The following is a 21,749-nucleotide window of genomic DNA, read 5'->3' as shown; positions in this document are numbered from 1 at the left end:
CTGCTATGCACTAGACGTGGAAGGAGGAGCTACAGATGAGCCACCGAGCTGTGGTGGCGGAAAATGGACCAAAGAGGAGATACGGATGACAAGAACCTGGAGTGGAAAATAGAGGAAACCTTACAGCAAGGGTGTGAAACCCATCACACTTAAGGAATAATTTTAAATTTGGATGGAAATAAGTTCTAGCAAGAGAGACCTTTTGGTTTTCTTTCTCTGGAAGAATAGGGATTGTAAAACCTTTGTCCTTAGGTCTCTTCTTCAGACAGTTGTGGGTTGGGGCTAGTGGGTGAAGGTATTCTTCTCAAGGAAAGTTTTGTAACTGTGACGCATTTCGTAACTGTGAAGTGCAACAGAGAGACTAGGTACTCTTGGCTGCTAATGTTGCCTTAACTGTCAGGGACTGCCATGTTGGTAATGTGGAGAATGGAAGGACATCCAAGATGGAGGGTCTTTCACAGCAAAGGCCTAGAGGGGAGGACAACAGTAGCTCTTTGTGGGTCTTCTACCTTTTTCTAATCATGGTAAAAGTGCCTGGAGAACCAGATCTTATGAGTGGAAATCACATTCTGTGCTCAGCATCACTGGCCCCTTGCAAGAGAACAAAGAGTCTTTGACCTTTGTCTTCTCCTTGAATAACCAGCTCCATGGTGGTAACAAGACCTTTCCAAGGTAGGCTTGGTGGCAGTGACCCAGTTCCGAGGTCAGACTTGGGTGGAGAGTGCGTGCCGTGAGGATATTATTTAGAGTGATTAAAAACATCCCTCTTACTGACCTGTGGGATACAATCCACAGTCACAATCAAAGCTTCCTTGGTGTTCCAGACATCTGCTGGGTCTTTCACCCGTATCATTCTCCTGAGTCAAGGTCAGCTTCTGAACATTTTCCTCATACCGGACCTGTGTTCCCATGAGTCAGTTAAAGAAAACCGCCTTGGATGTTCATGGGCTGGGGTTTATTAGAGGAACAGAGACTCCCAGAGGTCCTGGAGTCAGCAGCTTCGTGTGAGGTCTCGCTTCCCTTTCCTTCTTCCTCTCTGTTCTTTCATCCATCCCCAGTAAGTGGCTTCCTCCCTTCTCCTCTCTCCCCAGCCTCTCCTTTCTTTCTACAGGAGGTGGTATTCATTCATTCATTTAGGGAATGTTTATTGAATGTCCGCTAAGAGCAGGCTCCATTGCTGCCTCAGGGGATACAGTAGTGAGCAAGGTAAGAGAATCAAACCCAAGTCCTCATCATAGCCCGTCAAGCTTCATGATTTGTCCCTGTCACCGCCGCGCCTTGTCTCCTTCTCTCCCTTTACTGACTCGGTCCACTCCTTACTCACTGGCGTTCTTGATTCTTCTCAAGCACAGCGTTCTGCCACTGCGCTACGACCTCTGGCACGGCTCCCCCCTCTGCTTGGAAGACTCTTTAGAGATCTGTAGAGCCCACTCCCTCAGCTTCTAGAGGATGTTACATCATCGTCATGTTCACATCGGGCCTTGTCTGAATACCTCGTGTGAGGTGGCCACCTCAGACCCCCTTATCCTGTCTGATCACCGCTACCTGCTTTATTTTGCTCCGTTGCACTTTTCGCTGTCTGACTTGGTATCTATTAACTACTTATTATTTTATTGTCTACCTCCCCTCACTACAGTGTCTGCTCCCTGAAAACAGGGCCTTTGGTTTGTTCGCAGCTATATCCCCAATGCCAAGAATAGTACCTGAACATAGGCCTTAACAAATACTCCTTGAATGGGGACTAAATGAGTAAAAGGATGAAGGATTGGGTAAATGAATGCAAAGAATAAGGCTTCTGACCTCAAAGAAGTTACCATCTAGTGCATCGGAGGACATAAAATCAATAAGATAACTCGAGCTTGTGTGATCCGGTAGCGACTCAGAGACTGGGCTCTGGAGTTCGACCGTCACAATTCAAATCTCTGCTCCACTTACTAGCTGTGTCTTCAAGGGCAAATCATTTTCTCATTTGTGAAATATGAATAATAATACCACATAGGATTATTGTGAGAATTAAACGAAACCATCCGTATAAAGTGCTTAGCGCAGTGCCCGGCATGTGGTCCGCACTCAGTCATTATTATCTGCTCTTGTTATTGTATCACTTGCCGGAATCTAGCAGAGGCTGAAAAGTTCCTCAGGATTACCCCCATCTTGGTCTGGCGTTACTCCCTTTTCCATTAGGGAGCAAAAGTTCGAAAGTCTCCCCCAACTAGAAAGACTGTCCCTGAGGACAACTTTATCTTAGAATTTCTTTGAACCACAAATACTCCCGTCCTCCCTTCAAACACATACTAAACATTTCATTTGCCCAGATAGGCTCCAAACAATAATATCTGTCCCCTTTGGAAATAACTGTTTCCTGTTTAAATATCAGCAACCGGTTAAACATTATGGTTTTTTTTTCTAGTAATTTTTAGGCTGCAATAAATAATTGCTTAAGACTGTACTTTAAGAGGCATCTGTAAATCTTTCTTCTGCCTTGTGATACAGGGGAAACCATGTCAAAAGTCATTCTGACAATTTGTATTTTAATTTAAGTTTTATGAGTTACCACTTAAAGAAGGCAAGTTTCTCATTGGCAATCCTTCTTAAGAGATTGATGCTTTGATCTTAAATCCTGGGGAGACTTTGCAGAAATTGGAGATGACATTCTACTGCCATTAATTAAACACACACACACACATACACCCCTTTTATTTACTCGCCTGGAGTAAATGAATTGAACTTGACTTTGGTTTTTGATGGGAAGCTATGAGAGGGTCCAGGAAACATCAAAGAAATGCTCTTAATCTAGTAAAACTAACTCTCAAATGACCTAGCTTGAACATTAAAGAATTCTTGATTCCAGTGCTGGTCTAGTTTCTTTTCTGTAAGGCGTTAATTCTCTCTAATGATTAGAAAAGTGCTGGGGCAAATAATCATCCCCTCCCCATGAAATTCCAGAGGGTTACAGGCCCTTTAATTTTATCTTGCTTCTGAAGGTCTCCTTTGTAAAACTATATATACATTTTGAGTTGTTGTTTTTTTTTTTTTTTTGCCTTTCCATACTGCTTATACCTTCAGGATCTCAGCTTTCAGATCTTAAAACTTTATTTCTTTTGCATTTCAGTTTTAGATTTTTTGGAATGATCACAGCTATCCAAAAGCTTTTTCATGATCCTAGAGTTTAGGAATGAAGGCACAGACAGGGTAAGACACTTGGATAAGCAAAAAGCCAGATGGTGCCCTGGTAGCAACAGATTTGAGCCTCGTAGTCGAGAAGTCTGTTTTCACGTCTGCTTGGGGAACCCCACCAGACCATTCATTTGCCCCCAGATGCGTAGCCATCCGCAGGCCTACTGGGTGTACAGCATTGTTTGAAGCGCTAAAGAGTAGTGAGCAAGAGAGACAGGAATCATGTTCTCATGGAGCTTACGTTCCAAAGGACAGTGAACACAGTAAGTAAATCACACCGTATGTGAGAAGGTGCTAAAGGCTGTGGAGGAAAATAAAGCAGCGTTGTGAGTGGTGGTCTTACATAGGGTGGCCAGGGGAGGTCTCACTGATAAAGTGACATTTGCGCAGAGCCCCGCAGGAGCCGAGGGAGGTGCTGTTGGCACGGGGGCGGGAAGAGGAGCGCAGAGACTCTGAGCCAGGAGGATGCCCAGGTGTGGCTGGAGCAGCAGGGAGGCCGGGGAGGCCAAGGGAGATGAGCAGGCATGGGAGACGGGTCCGAGCTATCAGAGCTAGTCCTTCAGGGCCTCGGGAGGCAGATGTGACTTTGGCCTTTTTTCCGAGTGACACGGGAGCCGTGGGAGGGTTCTGAGCCGAGCAGTGACGTGGTGGGATTGACATCGCACAGGATCGCTGTGGCAGCCGGGCTGAAGCCAGAAGACTAGCTAGGTGGCTGTGCACTGATCTAGACTAAAGGTGGTGGTAGTTTGAGCCAGGGTGGAAGTGGTGAGAAGTGTTTGGATTCAGGTATGTTCTAAAGGCAGAACCAAAAGGACTTCTTGGCGGGTTGGGCGGAGACCAGCGTGAGCACCCGGCTTGTGCCCGCTGCCACACGTGCCTTGCTTTCTCCTTGATGGTCCCCACTGGTCTCCGAAGTCAGCCAGTCATTCTGGTCCTGATGAGGAATCTGTAGACAACTCTGGTGGCTGAGAGGAATGTCCACGGGGTCTTCTGAGCACACGTTCTGAGCGCACGGACCCGGTTAATTAATGAGAGCGAACATCACTCACCAGTATAAGTTGCTTTGTCCTTCTCGAAAGCATCTGACTGCACCTGTGGCGTCCCATTCTCAGAGGGGACCTGTGATAGGTGCTCCTGTGCACCCCGACCAGCAGCTCAGCTCCAGAGTCTGAAAAATGTAGAGAAAGGGCAGCAGAGTATGAGAAGCTAAAGTGAAGACAAGAAAGAGGAAGACCAGGAAATTTTTAGTACAAACATCTCTAAAAAGAAAACTATCAGGAGCAGATCTTTCCCTTTCTACCTCCCCTAGCTACCAGCTGGAAGATAGAAAGTGCAGTGTTCTCTGGATCACCAGAGAGAGAATTAATGAACTAACACGGAATATGACAAAAACAAAGATTCAGTCCCACATTTAGTCTCTGCGGGCTGGCAAGAGAAGAGCTTATGGATCTCTCTCGTCAGATAGGTGCAAAGTACGGCGGCTCTCTCAGAGCCTTGCTCTTCACTGCACCGCCCTAATCTTCTACTTACATAAACCACAGAGGCTGTTGTGAGAGAAGATGGAGACTTGGTTCACTGTGATGGTGGCCAAGGAGAGAGCCAAAAAATATGTTTGTTGAGGAGAAATCTCATTTCCCATCCCTGCCTTGCTCACATGGGGCTGAATAAATCTTAATCTAAGTTCTTATCTCAGGAAAAGCAAAGGGTGGCCCTGGAAGCCCTGTAAATAACAGGTGCAGACAGAATAAGAGGAATAAGGAGGGTGGAGGCCAGTGGAAAATAGGTTTGAGAGGCCAAGAAGTCCATAAGGCTGATGAGCTTGAGAGAGGAACAGGTGGGTGGGAGGGGGGCTAATGCCTCAGGGTGCAGACTGGAACCTACTGGGATAGGGTGATGGGGAGACCAGATGGGCTGGCATCCAGTCAAACCAGATGGTGGGCTTTTATTTCTAAAAGGATTTGTAAGTCCTAGGAACAAGGAACATAAGGGTACTGGGGCCTTTAATCCCATTAGTAGAAGACAAAAGTGTTCTCTTTAAAAATGTAAACCCACCAATTATAGAATTTCTATTATCAAAACTTTGGGACAGAGTACCAGCTTGGGAAACGCCAAGGAATCCCTGGATTCTTCACTGAGGGGAAGAGAAACTGCAGAAATCGTCAGGGCATTCGTTGTAGGTTAATAAAAAGATGCCTCCTCAAGAACTGAAAGTGTATGCTTGGAACCAAACAAAATGTGACATATTTGTATGCAGTCGGCTTGCTCATATATGGAGTTGGAAGAACAGCTAACTGCAATTAGGGACTGATTAATTATTTAGTAAACTTTGAGTTTATAATGAGACAAATTAAAAAATTTAAGCACCTATCATGCTCTAAAAAGTTGTCCCCCTATGTCCCCTTGACCAATTGCTGGCCTCCGTGTCCCCATAGCTGCTCTCCGCGTTGCACACAAATCCTATTCTTCAGTCCTTGTCTCAGCCATTCCTTGAGGGTCCAGAATTACTTCCGTAACCCTTCTCCTGTTGGACTGACACCCAAGGAGACCAGCCTCATCCCATAGCACGGAGTCGTCCTTGTGTGCTTCTGTTGGCGCGAGTGTGAAAGCTACACACGCAGAGCCATGTTTCTTCAGTAGACAGAGCAGGAGGGCAGGGGTTAGGGTTGGGTGTTCCAGTCCACGAGGGATGTATCATCTTTGCGTCACATAATACCCCATCCTCCTGCCAAGAGGAAAAGCCTAATTTCATCTAAAGGATTTCAAAGAAATGCTAAATATTAGGAGCAAATTTTAAGTAGTGTGATTCCTTGTGAAATTCCTTTTCTGTTTAGGCTATCCATATACCCATTAAGTAAATATCACACAATAGCACTTTTTGATGCTATTTCATAAATATTTCTTTCCTTAATTACTCCTGAAGAGCGGAAACTGTTATCTCGTGTTCGAAATGGACTAGAGTTGCTTTCCCACACCACTGACTGGGGTTTTTTTTGGTTGGTTTTTATTTGTGAAGGTATGGAAACCTGACAAGCCCAAACTGTGAAGAAGATGGAAGCCCAAGTTCATCAGAGTCCAAGACGGTGATCAGGAAGTAAGTACGCCTTCCCTGTGTGGTACAAGCTCTCAGTCAGGACTTTTTATCCTAAAAGAATATAATTTAGTAGAGTTTCTTTAAAATTCCTTTCTACTGTGTTAAATTTTCCCCGATAGTGAGTAAAATCATAGAATTATTTTTGACTCTCCAGTGATAGTCATTTATCCACCCAGTAGAAATGTATCAGGCACCTCCGTGCGGCAGCGCTGTGCTAAGGGAAACAGCTATGAACAACATACGTTAAGTCTCAGTGCTCATGAAGTTCGGATTTTAGCAGAGAGAGGAAGAATCCACACACACAAAAGAATGAAGTAGGGCAAGGGGGCTAGATCCTGATGGAGAGTTTGATTCACATAGGGTGCCAGGAATGGGCTTTCTGACCTGATGACTTTGGAGCAGAGTCCTGAGTGGGGCGCAGGCTGGGCCTGGGGCATATATCCAAGCAGGGAAATGTGGACAAAGCTGTGAGGCAGGAACAGGAGACAGATGACTGAGGCTGGAGCAGAGCGCATGAAGTGACAGGTGCTAGGGGATGAGATCTGTAAGGTCGTGGGGACCCCAGATCACATGGGGACTTGAAGGCCTTGGGCAGGATGTTAAATTTTATTCTAAGGAAGATGAGAAGCACTTAGAAGGTTTTGAGGAGGGCAGTGCTATGGCCTGATTTATATTTCAAAAGGCTTGCTATGGCTCTACGTGGAAAATAGACTCTGGCAGTGGGATGGGGGGCAAGAGTGGAAGCAAGGAGCCTGGTTAGGACCCTTACAAGGATCCAGGCAAGGGATGCTGGTAGCATGGGCTGGAGGTGGAGGAGAAGGAGGAGGTGATGGTAATATTAGTGGTGGTGGTGGCGTTGGTGGTAGTACTATTATTAGTGATAGTAGTAAAAGTAGGAGTAACTTGTGATAGGAAGAGCTTCTGTGGAGTTCTTGAAGGTATTGCTGGCAGGTTGTACTGATGTGTGGATGGGGCGTATGAGAGAAAAAGAGGAGGCACGGACACTTCCAAGGGTTGTGGTTTGAGCAACTGATAGAACAGAATCTTGGTTTTAAGGTAAGAAAGACTGGTGAGAAGGAGCAGGTGTGGTGGGGAGCACGTGTCAATAATGTCATCGTAGACATACTGACTTGGAGACAATTGGATGAGCCTAGAGTTCAGGGGAAAGTCTGGACGGGAGGCATAAATCTGGGCATCCTCAGTTCAGACATGGTATTTAAAGCTATGGGGCTGAGTGTGTCCCCCGTGGGAACAAAGGCTATAGAGAAGAGGAAGGTTCAAAGACTGAGCCTTGGTTCCTTCCAGTGTTTAGATTAGGAAAGTAGAGGGTCCAGCAAGAGAAGCTGGAACAGAGGAGCTACCGGGGAACGAGAAGAAAGAAGAAGTTGTGTCCAGAAGACAAGTGAAGAAGGAGTTCTGGGGGGACATGACGAGCCATGTCTAACACTGCTCATACATCAAGTGAGAGGAGCCTGGGAAGAGACTACTGCTTTTGCAACACGGTGGTCTTTGGTCTCCTTGACAAGTGCAGTTTTGGTGGATAGAGGTCTGGGTCAAGAGAAGACAGAAGTTTGGAGGAGCTTTGCTGTAAGAGAAGAGAAATGGGCTGGAGGATGATCTGGGGCAAAGGAGGGTTTTTTCATTGTGTATGTGTTTGTTAAAACTGAGTGGTGGTTTAATCTGATGAGAATAATCTAGGTGACACTGAAGAAAAATCAATGATGTAGGAGTGCAGGCCGCTCTAGGAGTGATGTTCTTGAGTCAATGCTAGGGTGCTTGAAAGTACTCTTACTAAATATTCATCCTGGGGCCAAAAGTCCAGGTGGTTAATCCTGTGGAATATTTTAACTCCTCAGAGGATTGACTGATGGAACCCTTTCTTCAGAAGCCAGGAATGTGAAGGTTAGAAAATTGAGTATCTTTTTAAGTCCTGAGTGAGGCAGTTTTATTATTTTATTGGGTGGACCACAACCTTCCAGAAAACCAGACACACCATGTAGATATTTGAATGTCAAATGCAAGATGTGTGGTGAGTGGAACAAATGCTTTTATCCTTAGAGGGCTTGAGGAGGCTTCTTGGAGGAGTTGACATCTCAGATAGATCCTGAAGGAGGGTGAAGATTTTGGTGGTAGAGCCATTCAAGCAGAGGGAACGGTGGGACCAAATCATAGAAGTGAATTTTGGGAACAACACAGAACTGGTATGGCCACTTCATGATGGCGTATGTACCAGGTTGAGGGGAGTTGCAGAGCCGAAGCTGTCATGAAGGGCATTCATTCTCCGAAGAGAATAAGGACCTTCCCTCGGAAGCAGTAGACAGTCAGCCCTGAATAGTTTTTGCAGGAGGGAAACAGTATCATCAAATAGGTAATGTGGGGAGGATGGATCAGACTCACAGACTTCTTACTCGGAGTGGGAGCGTGTTAGACGTGCGCAATCTCACGCCTCACCACAGACCTAGATTAGAATCTGCATTTCAGTAAGATCCTCGAGTGATTCCTATGCTCTTAAAGGGTTTTGAGAATCATAGGATTAGAGAGGTTTTGTTGTTAACTTACTGAAATAATAATTTTTTGAAAAGAACCTTTTTATAATGAGTCTTTTAAAGCATATACAAAAGGAGACTTGAGTGGCCAGCCTGTCACATGTAACCTCCTCCTGTGACCAGATTCAGAAATAAGTGTGTTGTTCTCCATAAATTTTGGAATTGAGTCAAATCTGGAGCTACTATTCAATGAGCCACCTGAACACTCCGAGGACTGTAACAGTCTGAAAAATATCCAGAGCTTTTCTGTTTCCCAAGGGGTGTTTTGAGATTAAGTAGGTTTCTGGGAAGTCGCACGTGAAAGAAAATTCGTTTGTACCATGAATGTGAAGAATCATGCTCATTATTTTAAAGTCCTATTATAAAACTTTATTCAACTTCATTGTACACCAGGATCAGTGTGATGTGGGTGAACCTCCAGGATAAGCTGTTTTAAAGGGCTTTCCAGTTTGAAGCATATGAGTCCTTAACAAAGAGCTTCACATAGAACTCCCCTGAGGGGTCCATCATCTGGGGACAATGGTCCTTTCCTAAAGCCTCACGATGAATTGGTAGAAAGTGCTTGACCCTTTTCCTCAGACTGACTTGCCTTTTAAAAAAATTATGCCTGATGAAAATACTCCACTTTATCTTATAATAGGCCACTCTGTCCTACAAATACCGGAATGCTAAAATCCCTTCTCTCAGCTGACCTCTTTCTTCCTTGTGTCTTCCTTCTTTTGTACTGCTTCCTCCCCACCCTCCCCCCATTTCTCCTTTTATTATTTATCATCTCATTTCACCATTATCTTTTTGCTCTCTCTCATTTGGAAGTTACCCTTCTCCTAACCATTTCTGTGGCTGCTTAGGGTCACTGCTCTTTCTGAGAGGAAATCAGGGTAGCACCTTCTTCATTCCATATGTAACATATGGAAGGTTCCTCCACCATCGCAGGGCTTTGGCGTCTGACGCGGAGCCACGACTGAAGGCTTCCTGATGGCTGATGCATGTTGTAGGAGGTCCGGCTCGATGGCCGTTCTCGATGGGCTGGTTTTGCCCCCAGAGGATACTTGGCAACATCTGGAGAAATTTCTGTTGTCTGAACTGGGTGGGGGGGATGCTTTCGGCACGTGGTAGGGAGAGGGCAGGATTGCTGCCAAGCAGTCTGCGGTGCACAGGCCGGCACCAGCCTCCAACAAGGAACGATCAGCCTCTAGACGTCAACAGTGCGCAGGTAAGAAGCTCTGCTCCGTGGTGAGGACCGCGGTCCTCAAGTGAAAGCTGTCTTTATTTATGAATAGCTAGATGTGTATAAAAATAGGACCATGCTTATTTGGGGATTTATTTATTTATTCATGTCCCGTCTTAGAATGAGGTGAATCCAGTGTGGAGGCGGCCCAGGAGCCAGCCTCAGAGAAGGCGAAGGGCCCTGGGGAAGGAGTCTGGAGAACTCAGATTCGAGTCCCCCATCAGTCACTGTCACCTGCCAGCCATAGGACCTGGTCACTTTGCCTCTCTCTCACTTTCAGTTTCTTGACCTGAAAAGTGAGTGCTTGGAATGTGGGATCTCTGGCATCCTAAGTTTAATGACCTCTGGGATGAAAATGAAGATCAGAAACAGAGATATTGGGGCACCTGGGTGGCTCAGTCGGTTACGTGTCTGCCTTCAGCTCAGGTCATGATCACAGGGTCCTGGGATCGAGCCCCACGTTGGGCTCCCTGCTCAGAGGGGAGTCTGCTTCTTCCTCTGCCCCTCCCCCCACTCATGCTCTCTTGTTTTCGCTCTCTCTCTCTGAAATAAATAAATCAAATCTTAAAAAAAAAAAAAAAAAGAAGAAATAGAGATAGGGCCCAGATATTATACTGAATTTTTGAGAGGTGTCCTTGACAGCTTTTTTCAGTTGGGGGGGAGCTGTGCCACCAGTTTTGATAAAATAGGAAAACAAAACAGACAGCTCCTTTGACTTGCTCGTCATTATCAGTCATGACGTCACAGCTGCTCACTGCGCTTCTCAGTATAAAGATGAGCTAAAGCTTGTATCGTGGGGTCAGGTGAGGGGGGCAGAATGCTCATTGTTTTCTTTTGCTGTGAATCTGTCTTCTTGTGATTTCAGGTAGGAAACAGACGGCAGGAATTCAGTAACTTTCTAAGAAGTAAACATCCTGTTTTAGGGCAGATCCTGCAGTTTTGCAGATGGGGTGCGGTGTGGGTGGGGGAATCACTGTGAGGCTTAACCCTGAACAGAAAAATCCTCGACTCTTGTTTGGTTTTTCAGTTTTTAATGTAAAGCATAGAGCAAGGCTTACATTTCATACAGGGTCCCAAATCCCAGGGTAACAGTCTTCCCTGTATTTCCAAATATGGATCTAATCAACCTTTCAGAGGATAAAAGAACTTAGAAGAAAGAAAACGGGGAAGTACAGATGGAACCGTTGAGATGAAAGATTGGCTTCTGGTGTCTTGGACCGCAACTGACTCGCGTTCTTTGTGAATTTCAAAAAGTGTCAGATTGTGCCGTGACTCCCGCTTGTAATTCCAGCCCCCGAGTGTGCCCAGTTCAGGCTTTGTGCAGTATCGGGGACCTTTAAAGTCATCTAGCCAAAACAAGAATTCCTTCAGTTGCGAGGAAGGCAAGTTCCAAGGCTTCTAGAAATCACACGGTGATTTCTGATGTTAGCACTGGACTGTTGTATATAATAAGGCATCCCATGTTTATTTCTATAATCCCTAAACTTGCCACCATTTGGAAATCAGGAAGCTCACTTCCTGTGACAGGAGAAAACATCTCTGCCCACATCCATTCTACCTGTGCCCTTTTCCTCCTTCCTGCTGACACTTTTACATGATCAAATGCTGTCTATTTAGAATAACAAAATCAGAACCAGATGGAAAAGGAAACTTTCCCTCATGGAGATTTATTACAATCATTGAATTCAGAAGTGAAGAGAATCTAAAGAAGGGATATTAACCATACAGAAACTTGACACCGGGAATCTTCATTCTCTGGAATGGATCTGAAATTAGAATATCTATCTATCTATCTATCTATCTATCTATCTATCTTATATACTTTATTTAAAGAGGTTTAGAACTCCTCAGGAAATGACACTTTTTCTTTCCTTTAATGACTATTATGATAATGTCAAAATAGTTCTATTTCCTTTCCTCTTATTGACTCTCTTCACTTCCCTTCTGTAGTGCTGTGTTTTGTTTTCTCAAACTCTTTACCACCACATTGCTTTAAACTGTTGAAATCATTCTGCTTTCATCTCTGCACATTCAGACGATCTGAATGCCATTCTTGTAATCTTTTCCCAGAAGTTGTAAATAGTGACACCAGATTTTAGTCCGGTAAAGAATCATACAAATAGTAGTAATCCAAGACATTGGAACCACTTTAAAGAAAAGGGCGATGAGTTAAAGAAGCCTGGCTATGATTCTTTACTGCCCGAGAAACTTTACAGTGGAAACTACTAAAAAATCTTCGCAGAGAGTTTGCAATCAATATTCATTCCAGCAAACTCAAATACCCTAAGAAGGCAGTGGAAATTAATCTGGCTATTTTAACAAAAGTGGGGCAAAGAAAGGGGTAAAGAACAGAGCAAAAATAAGATTTAAAACTTGAAATTTAAAAGGATGAAAGGCTATAAGGTGAAAGGAGTATTCCCAAAGTTAAAGTAGAATGGAAGAAGAAATGGAGAAATAATACACTACATAAAAGAGCCTGGTATTGTCTTTAAAACATCCACACTGGACAAAGAAAAGTAGAAGTTATCATTTTTAAAGTCATTGAAATCTTGAATCAAAATTGTGCATTCAAGAGAAGAGAGTAGGTTCCCAAGCAGAAATTACTTTTCTAAAAATTCAGGAGGAGTAAAACAACGTCGATGATCAGTGGTTCAGAAGGAAGAAAACTCAGTCACCTAAGAATCTCTTAGGGTTCTCGAAGTGTCAGAGAAAGGCAAACAGGCATCCCGACTGGGCCCTGTCACTTGGTGGACCCTGCAGCCTGGCAGGTGATGACAGGGCTGATAGTGCCGTCACCACCCTGGCCAGCGCCCCCGGCTTCAGTATGTGGTGTGCCTACCTGCGTGAGGCCTTCTGCTAGGGGCCTTGTATCTTCCTTTGCCTTCACGGATTTGCTGTGAGGCGTTGTCCTCATTTTATCCGTGTGTAAATGGAAGCTGCAGGAAAGTTATATACTCTGACTAATGTCAAGCAGCTGGTTAAGCGAGCTGTAGTATTTGAACTTAGGTCCAAACCTGGGCGTCTCACCCTTCTGCTCTGGGGCCTGCCATTTCAGAAGAGCATCGGGATCTCAGGTGCCTTTCCAGCCCACATATGCCTAGATCGTGGTAATCTGGTAGTAGCCAGAAGTCCATGAAGAGCTAAGGCGTAGTATCACCATTGTGACAAGTGTTTTAGCTTGTTCGCATCCTGACATCTTCTGATTTGGGATTATTTACTTTACCCTGTGTTGTTTTGCCTGGTTTATTACTGAAAGAACACCCTGAGCCAGGTCCGCGGACGGCTGTTAGAAATGGAGAAGCTAGGCTTGTTTCCTGGGGAAGGGGATGGGTTGCAGGATGAGAGGAAAGAAGGAAGATCAGATTGGTCAGGCCCATGGATCCGAGTGTCTGCTTCCTGTTCTTGGGGCCTTGTCACGTCTTTTCTTACCAACTTACCAACTGTCTACGTTCTCATGGTGAAAAATGGAGAAGGCCTCCGCAGTCTTTTCATTAGAGGCCCATTTATAACATAAGAACGCCCACCTCAGACTGTGAGGAATTGGAGAATACAGAGCTGCAGAGGTCCCTGAGAAAGAATTTGGGTGGGGGTGGCAGGGTCCCTTTCTAAGAGCGGTAGCTAGAATTCATTGACACTTAGTAGGAATAGTCCTTGTGTTAACTACTGTATATCCTTTTTTATTCCCATAATGACTCTATATATTCTTATTCCTCTCTTCCAGATGAGGGGTCTGAGACAGAGAGAAGCACATGTCCAAGGTCACACAGGGAATATGGGAAAGCTGGGATTTCAACCTTGCCCTCTACACTCTGTGGCCTCTGCTTCTTACCCTGTGATAAAAATGAGATGATTTCTCTTAAGAACTTAGGTCAGACTCTCCTGTTCATGCTTTTTTCTTAAAATTAAGATGTTTTTCTTTTCTTTTAAGATTTTATTGATTTGAAAGAGAGAGGGAGGGAGCACGAACAGGGGGAGGGGCAGAGTGAGAGAGTGAAGCAGGCTCCCCGCTAAGCTGGGAGCCTGATGCGGGACTTGATCCCAGGATCCTGAGATCGTGACCTGAGTGAAGTCAGACTCTTAACTGACTGAGCCGCCCAGGCGCCCCACTTAAGATGTTTTTCACAACAGTTTTAGGTTTATGTAAAAACTGAACAGATAGTACAGGAGAGTTCCCATATGCCCCCCCCCCCCCCAGATTCCCCTACTGTCCTTACATGACTATAGTACATTTGTTACAATTAACGAACCAGTATGACACATTATTAACTGAAGTCCAAAGTTTATTCACATTTCCCTACCGTTTACCTCATGTCCCTTTTCTGGTCCAGGATCCCATCCAGGACACCATATTACATTTAGTTGTCATATCAACCTACACTCCTCTTGACTGTGACAGTTTCTCAAACTTGTCTGGGTTTCAATGACCTTTACAGTTTTGAGGTCACGTATATTGTAGGATGCCCCTTTATTGGAATTTTTCTTATAACTAGACTATGTTTCTCATGATTAGACTGAACTTACGAGTTTTTGAGAGGACTGTTACAGAGATAAAATGCCATTCTCATCACATGATATCAAGGGTACACACTAGCAATACGATATACGACTGTTGTTGGCCTTGACCACCTGGCTGCAGTAGTAGTTTTCAGATTTCTCCATGGAAAACACCTTCCCATACTATATGGCTTGAAAGGAAGTCACAGTGCATAACCCCTAATTAAAGAGTGGGGATTATGCTCCCCCTCTGTGAGGCTAAGGTCTCTAATCAATGTATTTAGATAACTGCTGCATGGAAGATTTGTTTCCCCCATTTATTAATTTTTTAAAACATTTTATCTAAACATTTAGACTCGGTGGGTAGATTTATTTCCCCCATTTGTTAATTTTTTAAAACATTTTATCTAAACATTTTAGACTCATTGGTTAAATTTTTTTGGTGCTTTGGGTTATGATGCACTGCTAGTTTATTTGTTGCTGAGATTGGTCCAGTTTTGGCGGTTGGGAGCTCTTTTGACTGACTCTTATGTCACGCTGATAGGCATCTCTGTCATGGTGGGTGTGTTTGGTTGTTCGAGCCCTTCTTACTCCCTGGTACAACAAGGTGCTCTAGGCTCATCTTGTATGTTTCTTGCCCCAGCCCTAGAATCCGCCATTTCTTCAAGGAGACCTGGTTCTTTTCATTGCAGAAGGGTATCGGAAACCAGGATCTGGGTGCTAGGTGTACTCACTGCTGCTGGGATGTCATTTCTTTTTAGCCCTCTCAGCTGATAGGGCTGGGAGATTTGTGTTTACACTAGTTATGTAAATATACACATCTAGGAATATTTACATATAATCATCTGTATCCATATTACGTTAAGCACGAGTTCTTACTGATGTCTCCAACTCTAATCCATGACCACGTAGATGGTTCTAGCCTGCTCCCCTTGCTTGTTTGTAAGTACCCTCTGCAACAGCGAGAAAGCTGGCATCCACCATCTGCCATGCATTTGCTTAGTTGTTCATTTCCAGGATACTTGGATGGCAGTAGCAGAGCTGTTGACTCGTACCTTGTAGGAAACAATTTTATCAACTAGGGCATGTGTGCAGTTCCATTTGCCTCTAGTCCTTAGTCTAATAGACCGCCATTCTTCTGTTTTAAAATAATAAAAATAGCTAATATTTTTTGAGCACTCACTATGTCCTAGGAACTCTTCTAAATACTTTGCATGTATTAGCTCTTGGCCTCAAAATCCTATGAGGAGGCATCTATTCTTGTACCCATTTTACAGGTCAGGAGGCTGAGGCATACAGAGGCTAGCTTGCAGCTAGTGAGCCACAGAACCAGGGCGCCAGTTAGGCACTCCAGAGACTGTTCAGCCACATTGGCTGAGCTGCTCATGAAAAAGCAGGCTTTTCAGAGCCCTCTTAGTTTTTTTTCCTTTCCTTTCCTTTCCTAATGGAGCACAGACACACTGAGTAATGTTTGGTGATACGGGGTTAGGTCTGTGCACAACAATTCTCTTCAGTTTCTGTAAATTTGCCTTCAGAGGCCAGGGCCTGCACATCTAGTTTGGGAATAAAGGACAGGTGTGTAAACACTCCTGACTTTGGATAATTGGTTTTGGGCTCATCTCCTCCTCCTCTGGGGCCTTCCCCACCCATATTTACTCGGTATTTCTGTGTGTCCTCCCTATCACAATCTTCCTCCTCCTCACCTTGGAGCTTTTTCTCTTTCATTGCCTCCTGGCCCCTCGCTGGCTCCCGTGCCCCGTACTTGCCTGCTGCCTGGCTCTGACTCTGGCCCTGTTTGCATTTATCTCCCCGAGCCTCTCGGCATTCCTCTCACTTTCCCTCCCAGCCCTCTAATCCCTGCTCAGCCTCTGCAGCAAAAATGCTGCATACTGGAAAATGTACAAGAATTCATTGCAAGATGACCTTGACAAGTCCAGATAGTCACGTTTCCATCTTTTCCAGGCTTTTTCAGAGAAAAAAAAAAAGGGAAACAAATTCTCTGTACCTTCCTTTGTTCTTTCTCGTCAGGGGAACCATCTTGCCAGGGGTCTCCGAGGCAGCCTCTATCTGGCAGCCTTCTCTGAAAAGGAAAACCCCCTCTGTGACTAGGAGAACAAGGTGGAGAGGTGTAGCTCAGAATCAGTGTCAAGGTCACTTTGCTTCCTTTCCCCGAAGAGCAAGGTGCGGTGGCTCCCACCCCCAGGGTCACCTGCCACATTGATTCAAAGGCCCACCCTCCGCATAGATTTTCTTATCTTTTATCTATAGCAGGAAAAGGTCCAGTTTTGGGAGAATATCCTAACCCAGAAAAAAACATTTTGCTGCTTTTGAAAAAATGGTTCCATGTCTTATTAAGTAACAATAAATTGTTATCTCAGATAGATTTCTGGGGAGAGAAAAGAGCTCTAAATGGACAGGGTTATTTTTTGTCATGATAATCCTATTTCTTGGCTCGGAGGTTATACGTCATGGGAGAGATGACTTCATATTTTGAAAATTTCTTATTAAGCCTTTTACAAATTGTAGAGTATTTTACTACCAATGGGATTTTAATATGATTTAGTACCTGTGCATTCAAATGTATTTAAAAATCTGTGGTTTGAGCATACTGGCAGCCGAGATGCTCACCTCAGGCAGCGCTGTTACTCTGCACCGCATGCCTGAAGGTCCCCACGGCAGCTCTCAGTTCTGTACTGTTTCCTTGTCCCTCTCAGAGAAGGCATCTGGCTAGTATTTTCCAACCAGGTATTATTAAGTGTGATTTCTGTTTGGCTAAGAAATCAAATGAGTATAACAAATCTCACTGGGCGGCGTTCCTCCCCCCTCTTCCTGTTCTTTAAAGAGGCCTTCTGTACATGCCTTGAAACTGTCTTGCCCTCTCTCACCTCAGGATCTTTGCTCATGCTGTTACCACAGACTCTTCACCCCAGTAACTCTTATACCTAAGATCTCAGCTGAACTTTGTTTCCTAAATCCTTCTGTGGGATCCCCGTTGTGACGTTCGTCACATATGTGGTTTTTGTGAATATGGAAAACAAAGGGCACTCAAATACTGTTAGTGTAATTAGTGAATTAATTCTCCCCACGGGTCTGTTTCCGTGGTAGTAAAAGCCTTAGACACTGTGTCCGTCAGTTCTACGCCTGGATGTCTGAGCACGTCTCCTGTCCCTTACAGACCATTGCGGTAGGTTGGAGAGGGTGGCCAGGAGTGCCTGAGGTAGAAAAAGCAGTCCTATCCTGGATGTCCCCTCGGCTATCAGTTTGGGCTTCTGCCCCCGACCACCCACCCAGCGTGCTTACTTGGGACCGAGGGGTGTTGTTCTGTAGCACATTACAGATGACTTCGGAAAAGGAGCTCATGTCTGCCTTTCCTCCTTACTGCGTTTAGATTATGTCACAGTTGCAATCTTTCTGCTCAGTCTCAGAGGTACTTCTTCAGTCTTCACAAGTCACTCAAGAAGCACGTCTTGCAGTTTGTATTAGAGTTTGAGGTCCCCTGAGGAGGATGCCTTCGGTGGGGTGTGTGTGTGCGTGTGTATGTGTGGGTGCGTGTGCGCGTGCTCGTGTGTGCAGGATCTGTTCCCAGTGACTGTCTTGCTGCAGCAGGCCTGGGGCCACGCATGTTGTCCTACGGTTTGGATTCCATGTCAGCGTTTCTGTTATGGGTAGAGGATTCTCTGAGTGACGTCCATGATGCTGACTGATTTTCACTGAGCCCTTCTACCTTTTTCAGTCCCTTCCTTTTGTGATTTATGGCAAGTAGTTCTAAGACTGCCAACAGTTAGGTTTCTCTTTAGGTACCTTGAAATGTCCGTATTGCCGTGCTGTCGGGGGAAGGCACTGACGGGGTCAGGGAGCCGCAGGCAGGTATTACCACGTCTGTCCTCCAGGTAGGGGTCAGTGAAGTGGGCCAACTCGCTTTGTTCCCAGGTGGCACAGCTGGGACCCAGCCCAGCTGGTTTTCCTCCTCCAGCCTCCTTCTTGTTCTGGTGCAGAGCCAAGTAGCTTCTCCAGCTTAACAGTCACACCTTTCCTGTAAGTTTGTGATTTTAAACCAGATTTCCCTTCAGTATGGAGGTTCTTTACATTCTCCCAAACAACCAGTTATGGTTGGGACGTGAGTTCGATCTTCGGAGTGGAGCCACGAAGGGTGAGATGGAAAGGCGTTGGCTAGCAATCCCGTTGGGTGCCATGATGTTGCTTTCCTTTTCGAAATCTTAAATGTTTCACATGTTATCTGCTTTATAGTCTATCAAGAACGGGAAGTTTCTTCCCAGGACTGGTAAACATAAAGCTACTGTGAGCTTTGGGCACGTGTCCAGGCCATTCCAGAAAACCTCCCTTCCTGGCATGCTGATAACCACCCTGCTGATAGGAGGGCAGGGGTCTGCCTCGTGCTGTATTGTGCTGTTTGTGTGTTTCTTTCCCTTCTTCTCTTCCTTCGTCCTCCCCTCCTTCATTCCTCTTTTCTGTGAAGATGCTTTCTCTAGCCAAGTCAGTTTCTGGGTCTGTAGTGAGCTTTCAAAGTCCTCTTAGGCCAAGCTGTGGGGGGGGCACGGTCACAAAGGGTAGAATGAATAGATTACCAGAGCTAGTTAAAAACATCAGACTGAGGAGGACAAAATGTGCATCTAAACGCAGGTCCAATCTGGACTCATGACCCTCTTCAGAACTCCCCCAGACCTTCCAGAGGCTGCAACTTTCCATGAGACTAAGCTCCAGATAATGTGTCCTATAGAAATGTGTGAGTATTCAGAGATGTAAACAAGGGTACACATTTTGTAATTGTTTGTGATTGTGAGAATATGAAAATAACTCGAATATTTGCACACTAGTAGAAGAATGCTTGCATTAATGATGGTTTGTCCACACAGTGGGATAGTGTATGTAACTCTGGGGAACAGTAAGGTGGATCTCGAGGTAGTGAATGGAGAGGTGTCTGTTTCATACTGTTCAGTGGGGAAAAAATCCATGTTGGCTTATAGATACCTAGTATATCTACTTAAGTATATATACATATCTGTTGAAAAGCCTACAAGGACATACTCCAAGCTGTTGATAGGTAGTCATGGAAATGGGATTAGAATGAAGAGGACATAGGTATTTTGCTCTTTTGGTTTATATACATTTGTAATATTTACTTTTTTGCAATAAAGAATCAGCTTTGTAATTTTAAAACTAACAAATATGGGAGGCCAAGAAGGCAATGATATATTAATATCTTTTCCTATCTGTCTTTTAGCTGTGATTCTGGATTTCTGCCTGGGTTATGTTTTAAGCTATGAGACCGAGGAGTCACTAGGGTCATTGAATTGCTGGTCTTGTTAGGTGGGGGCTCTTTTTCACTCTTATTGATTGAAGTGAATTATCATCGCTCCATGACTGTTTTTCCATCAGTATCATTGGAAGAGTATCCTCTCACTGAGGTATTAAATATTAAATGAGTAGCTCTACTCTTGAAATCAATTCACCCTTCTTTTGAGAAGGACAAAAGTGTATGTAAGAATCAATATGATGGAGGCAGATATCAGGTTTTCCTGCCTTCCAGGCTATGAACCCTCCTGTGTGCCTGCCCCTGTTCTGGGCTCAGTGCTTGTCAGTGAAGAAGGGAAAGTATTCATAGAAAAAAGTCCTATTCCTTAAAAAATGACTTACTAGAATGCCACTCCATTTTCTTCTTTTAATTCATGTTATATTTATTTTTTGTGAAGAAAGGACAAATAATGAATGCTTTGTGTGGGCTCTCAGAAAGTAGAAGTCCGGCAATTTTGCGGGGGCGGGTGTGTGTGTGTGAGGGTTTCACCACATGAATGGTGGGGGGACCCAAGCATTGATACGTAACAGATGATTCAACAGGCTAACCAAGGATCGAAGGTCCACCGACTAGAAGCCCAGTCATTTCATTTTACTTAGGTTTTCATTTAATCCCAGAGCCCATATTAATTTCTTCAAACTTTTTGAAAGGGAGGGAAACTTTTGTTTGGCTTTTTATTTAATCTGGACTAAAGATTTAGAGCATATTTTAATCATTTCTGTGGCTTTAAATTCCAGCATTTATTTGATGGCTTCATGTCACCTACTTCAACGTACACATGTGACCATTATAGTTCCAGACACCTTCATGTCCTCATTAGTAAAGCCATGATATCCATAGCATTGAAAACAGCTGGTAAATTTGCTTTTCTTCTGTTCGCACTCTACTTCCAGAAGTTAAGTGTTGTACGTATGCCCCGATCGTAGTCCAGCTCCATGGTAGGAAATTGGGAAGCGTGGAAGTTAGACACGCCTGCAAAGCCCGGCCTGCAGGTCCACATAGGTGGATAATATTACCCTGTGGTCCCTCTATAGTTTGTTAACTAAGTAAACAATTTGTTTGAAGTATACTTAAATGATCATTTTAAAAAGTGCTAAAATGTTTTATCAGCTGAACAATTTCGGTCAGTGGGGTCTTCAGCTAAAACGAGGTGTCCCATCACTGTCAATAACACATGAATTAATTTCTAGCCCCTGCCACCTGCAGCCGTCGTCAGTGCATTTGCCTTAGCTGTGGAGGCGGCTGGTCAGTAAAGAGGCAAAGCACCGTCTTTCCTGGAAAACACAGCCCGGCACGTCCTCTTTGAAGATGAAGCATAGAATCACAGCACTCAAGACTTTTTATCGTTTTTGCCAGTCAGCTGTTTGTCTGTTCCCCTGGATGAGGGGCTGCCCCTCACCTAGAGACAGCACACCCGTGTTATTAGTAGCGTTGGGGGGGGGGGTGGCCCTGGCTCCTCGTGCCCCGGCCCTTGTCTCATCCAACACAGACACTGATGAGCCATCAGAGCAAATCACCTTCCCAGGGGCTTTGCATCTCAGCGTTTTCTCCCTTACCTTTCAAAGACCTTCCTCTCTAACAGGTACTGTTTCTCCTACAGATTGTCCTCTTGTAATTTGAGAAGCAAAAGGATAATTGGGGGAGCTTGTTTTTTTGGCACTTAGGCTGAAACCCTGGGAATCTTTGTAAAATTAAATCAGTGCTTTTATCTTTTTCCAACGTAGGCATTTCCTGTCAGTAGACAGATTTCAGGCCCACTGTCAGTCAGTGATTTCCTAAACTGTTAGTCCGGTTGATTTTGTGGTCTCTGAGTTGAGTGAAGCCAGAATTGGAAACACGTAATCTCACTGTCACAGATCGCTTTGAAGTCCCTTCAGGACTCACTAAATCTTCTTCCAC

The 21,749-nt window shown here is 44.6% G+C and overlaps 1 protein-coding gene across 6 annotated transcripts in view; it reads left to right on the top strand.

Annotated features, from left to right (window-relative positions):
• Window positions 1-21,749, top strand: part of RGL1 (ral guanine nucleotide dissociation stimulator like 1) — a 248,238-nt gene that overhangs the window by 181,387 nt on the left and 45,102 nt on the right. For 3 of the 6 annotated variants that reach the window (XM_057315608.1, XM_057315610.1, XM_057315609.1), the window contains 2 exons: window positions 6,191-6,270; window positions 17,627-17,720. In XM_057315608.1, coding sequence (XP_057171591.1) covers window positions 6,191-6,270; window positions 17,627-17,720 — 174 coding nt within the window. The remainder of the gene's footprint in view (window positions 1-6,190; window positions 6,271-17,626; window positions 17,721-21,749) is intronic. The other 3 variants (XM_044387870.3, XM_057315611.1, XM_026509207.4) reach the window with 1 other exon arrangement.

Source organism: Ursus arctos, unplaced genomic scaffold (assembly GCF_023065955.2).
Source record: "Ursus arctos isolate Adak ecotype North America unplaced genomic scaffold, UrsArc2.0 scaffold_2, whole genome shotgun sequence".
Lineage (NCBI taxonomy): Eukaryota > Metazoa > Chordata > Mammalia > Carnivora > Ursidae > Ursus > Ursus arctos.
The sequence above is the reverse complement of the archived record's forward strand: the minus strand, read 5'-3'. Positions and strand labels throughout refer to the sequence as shown.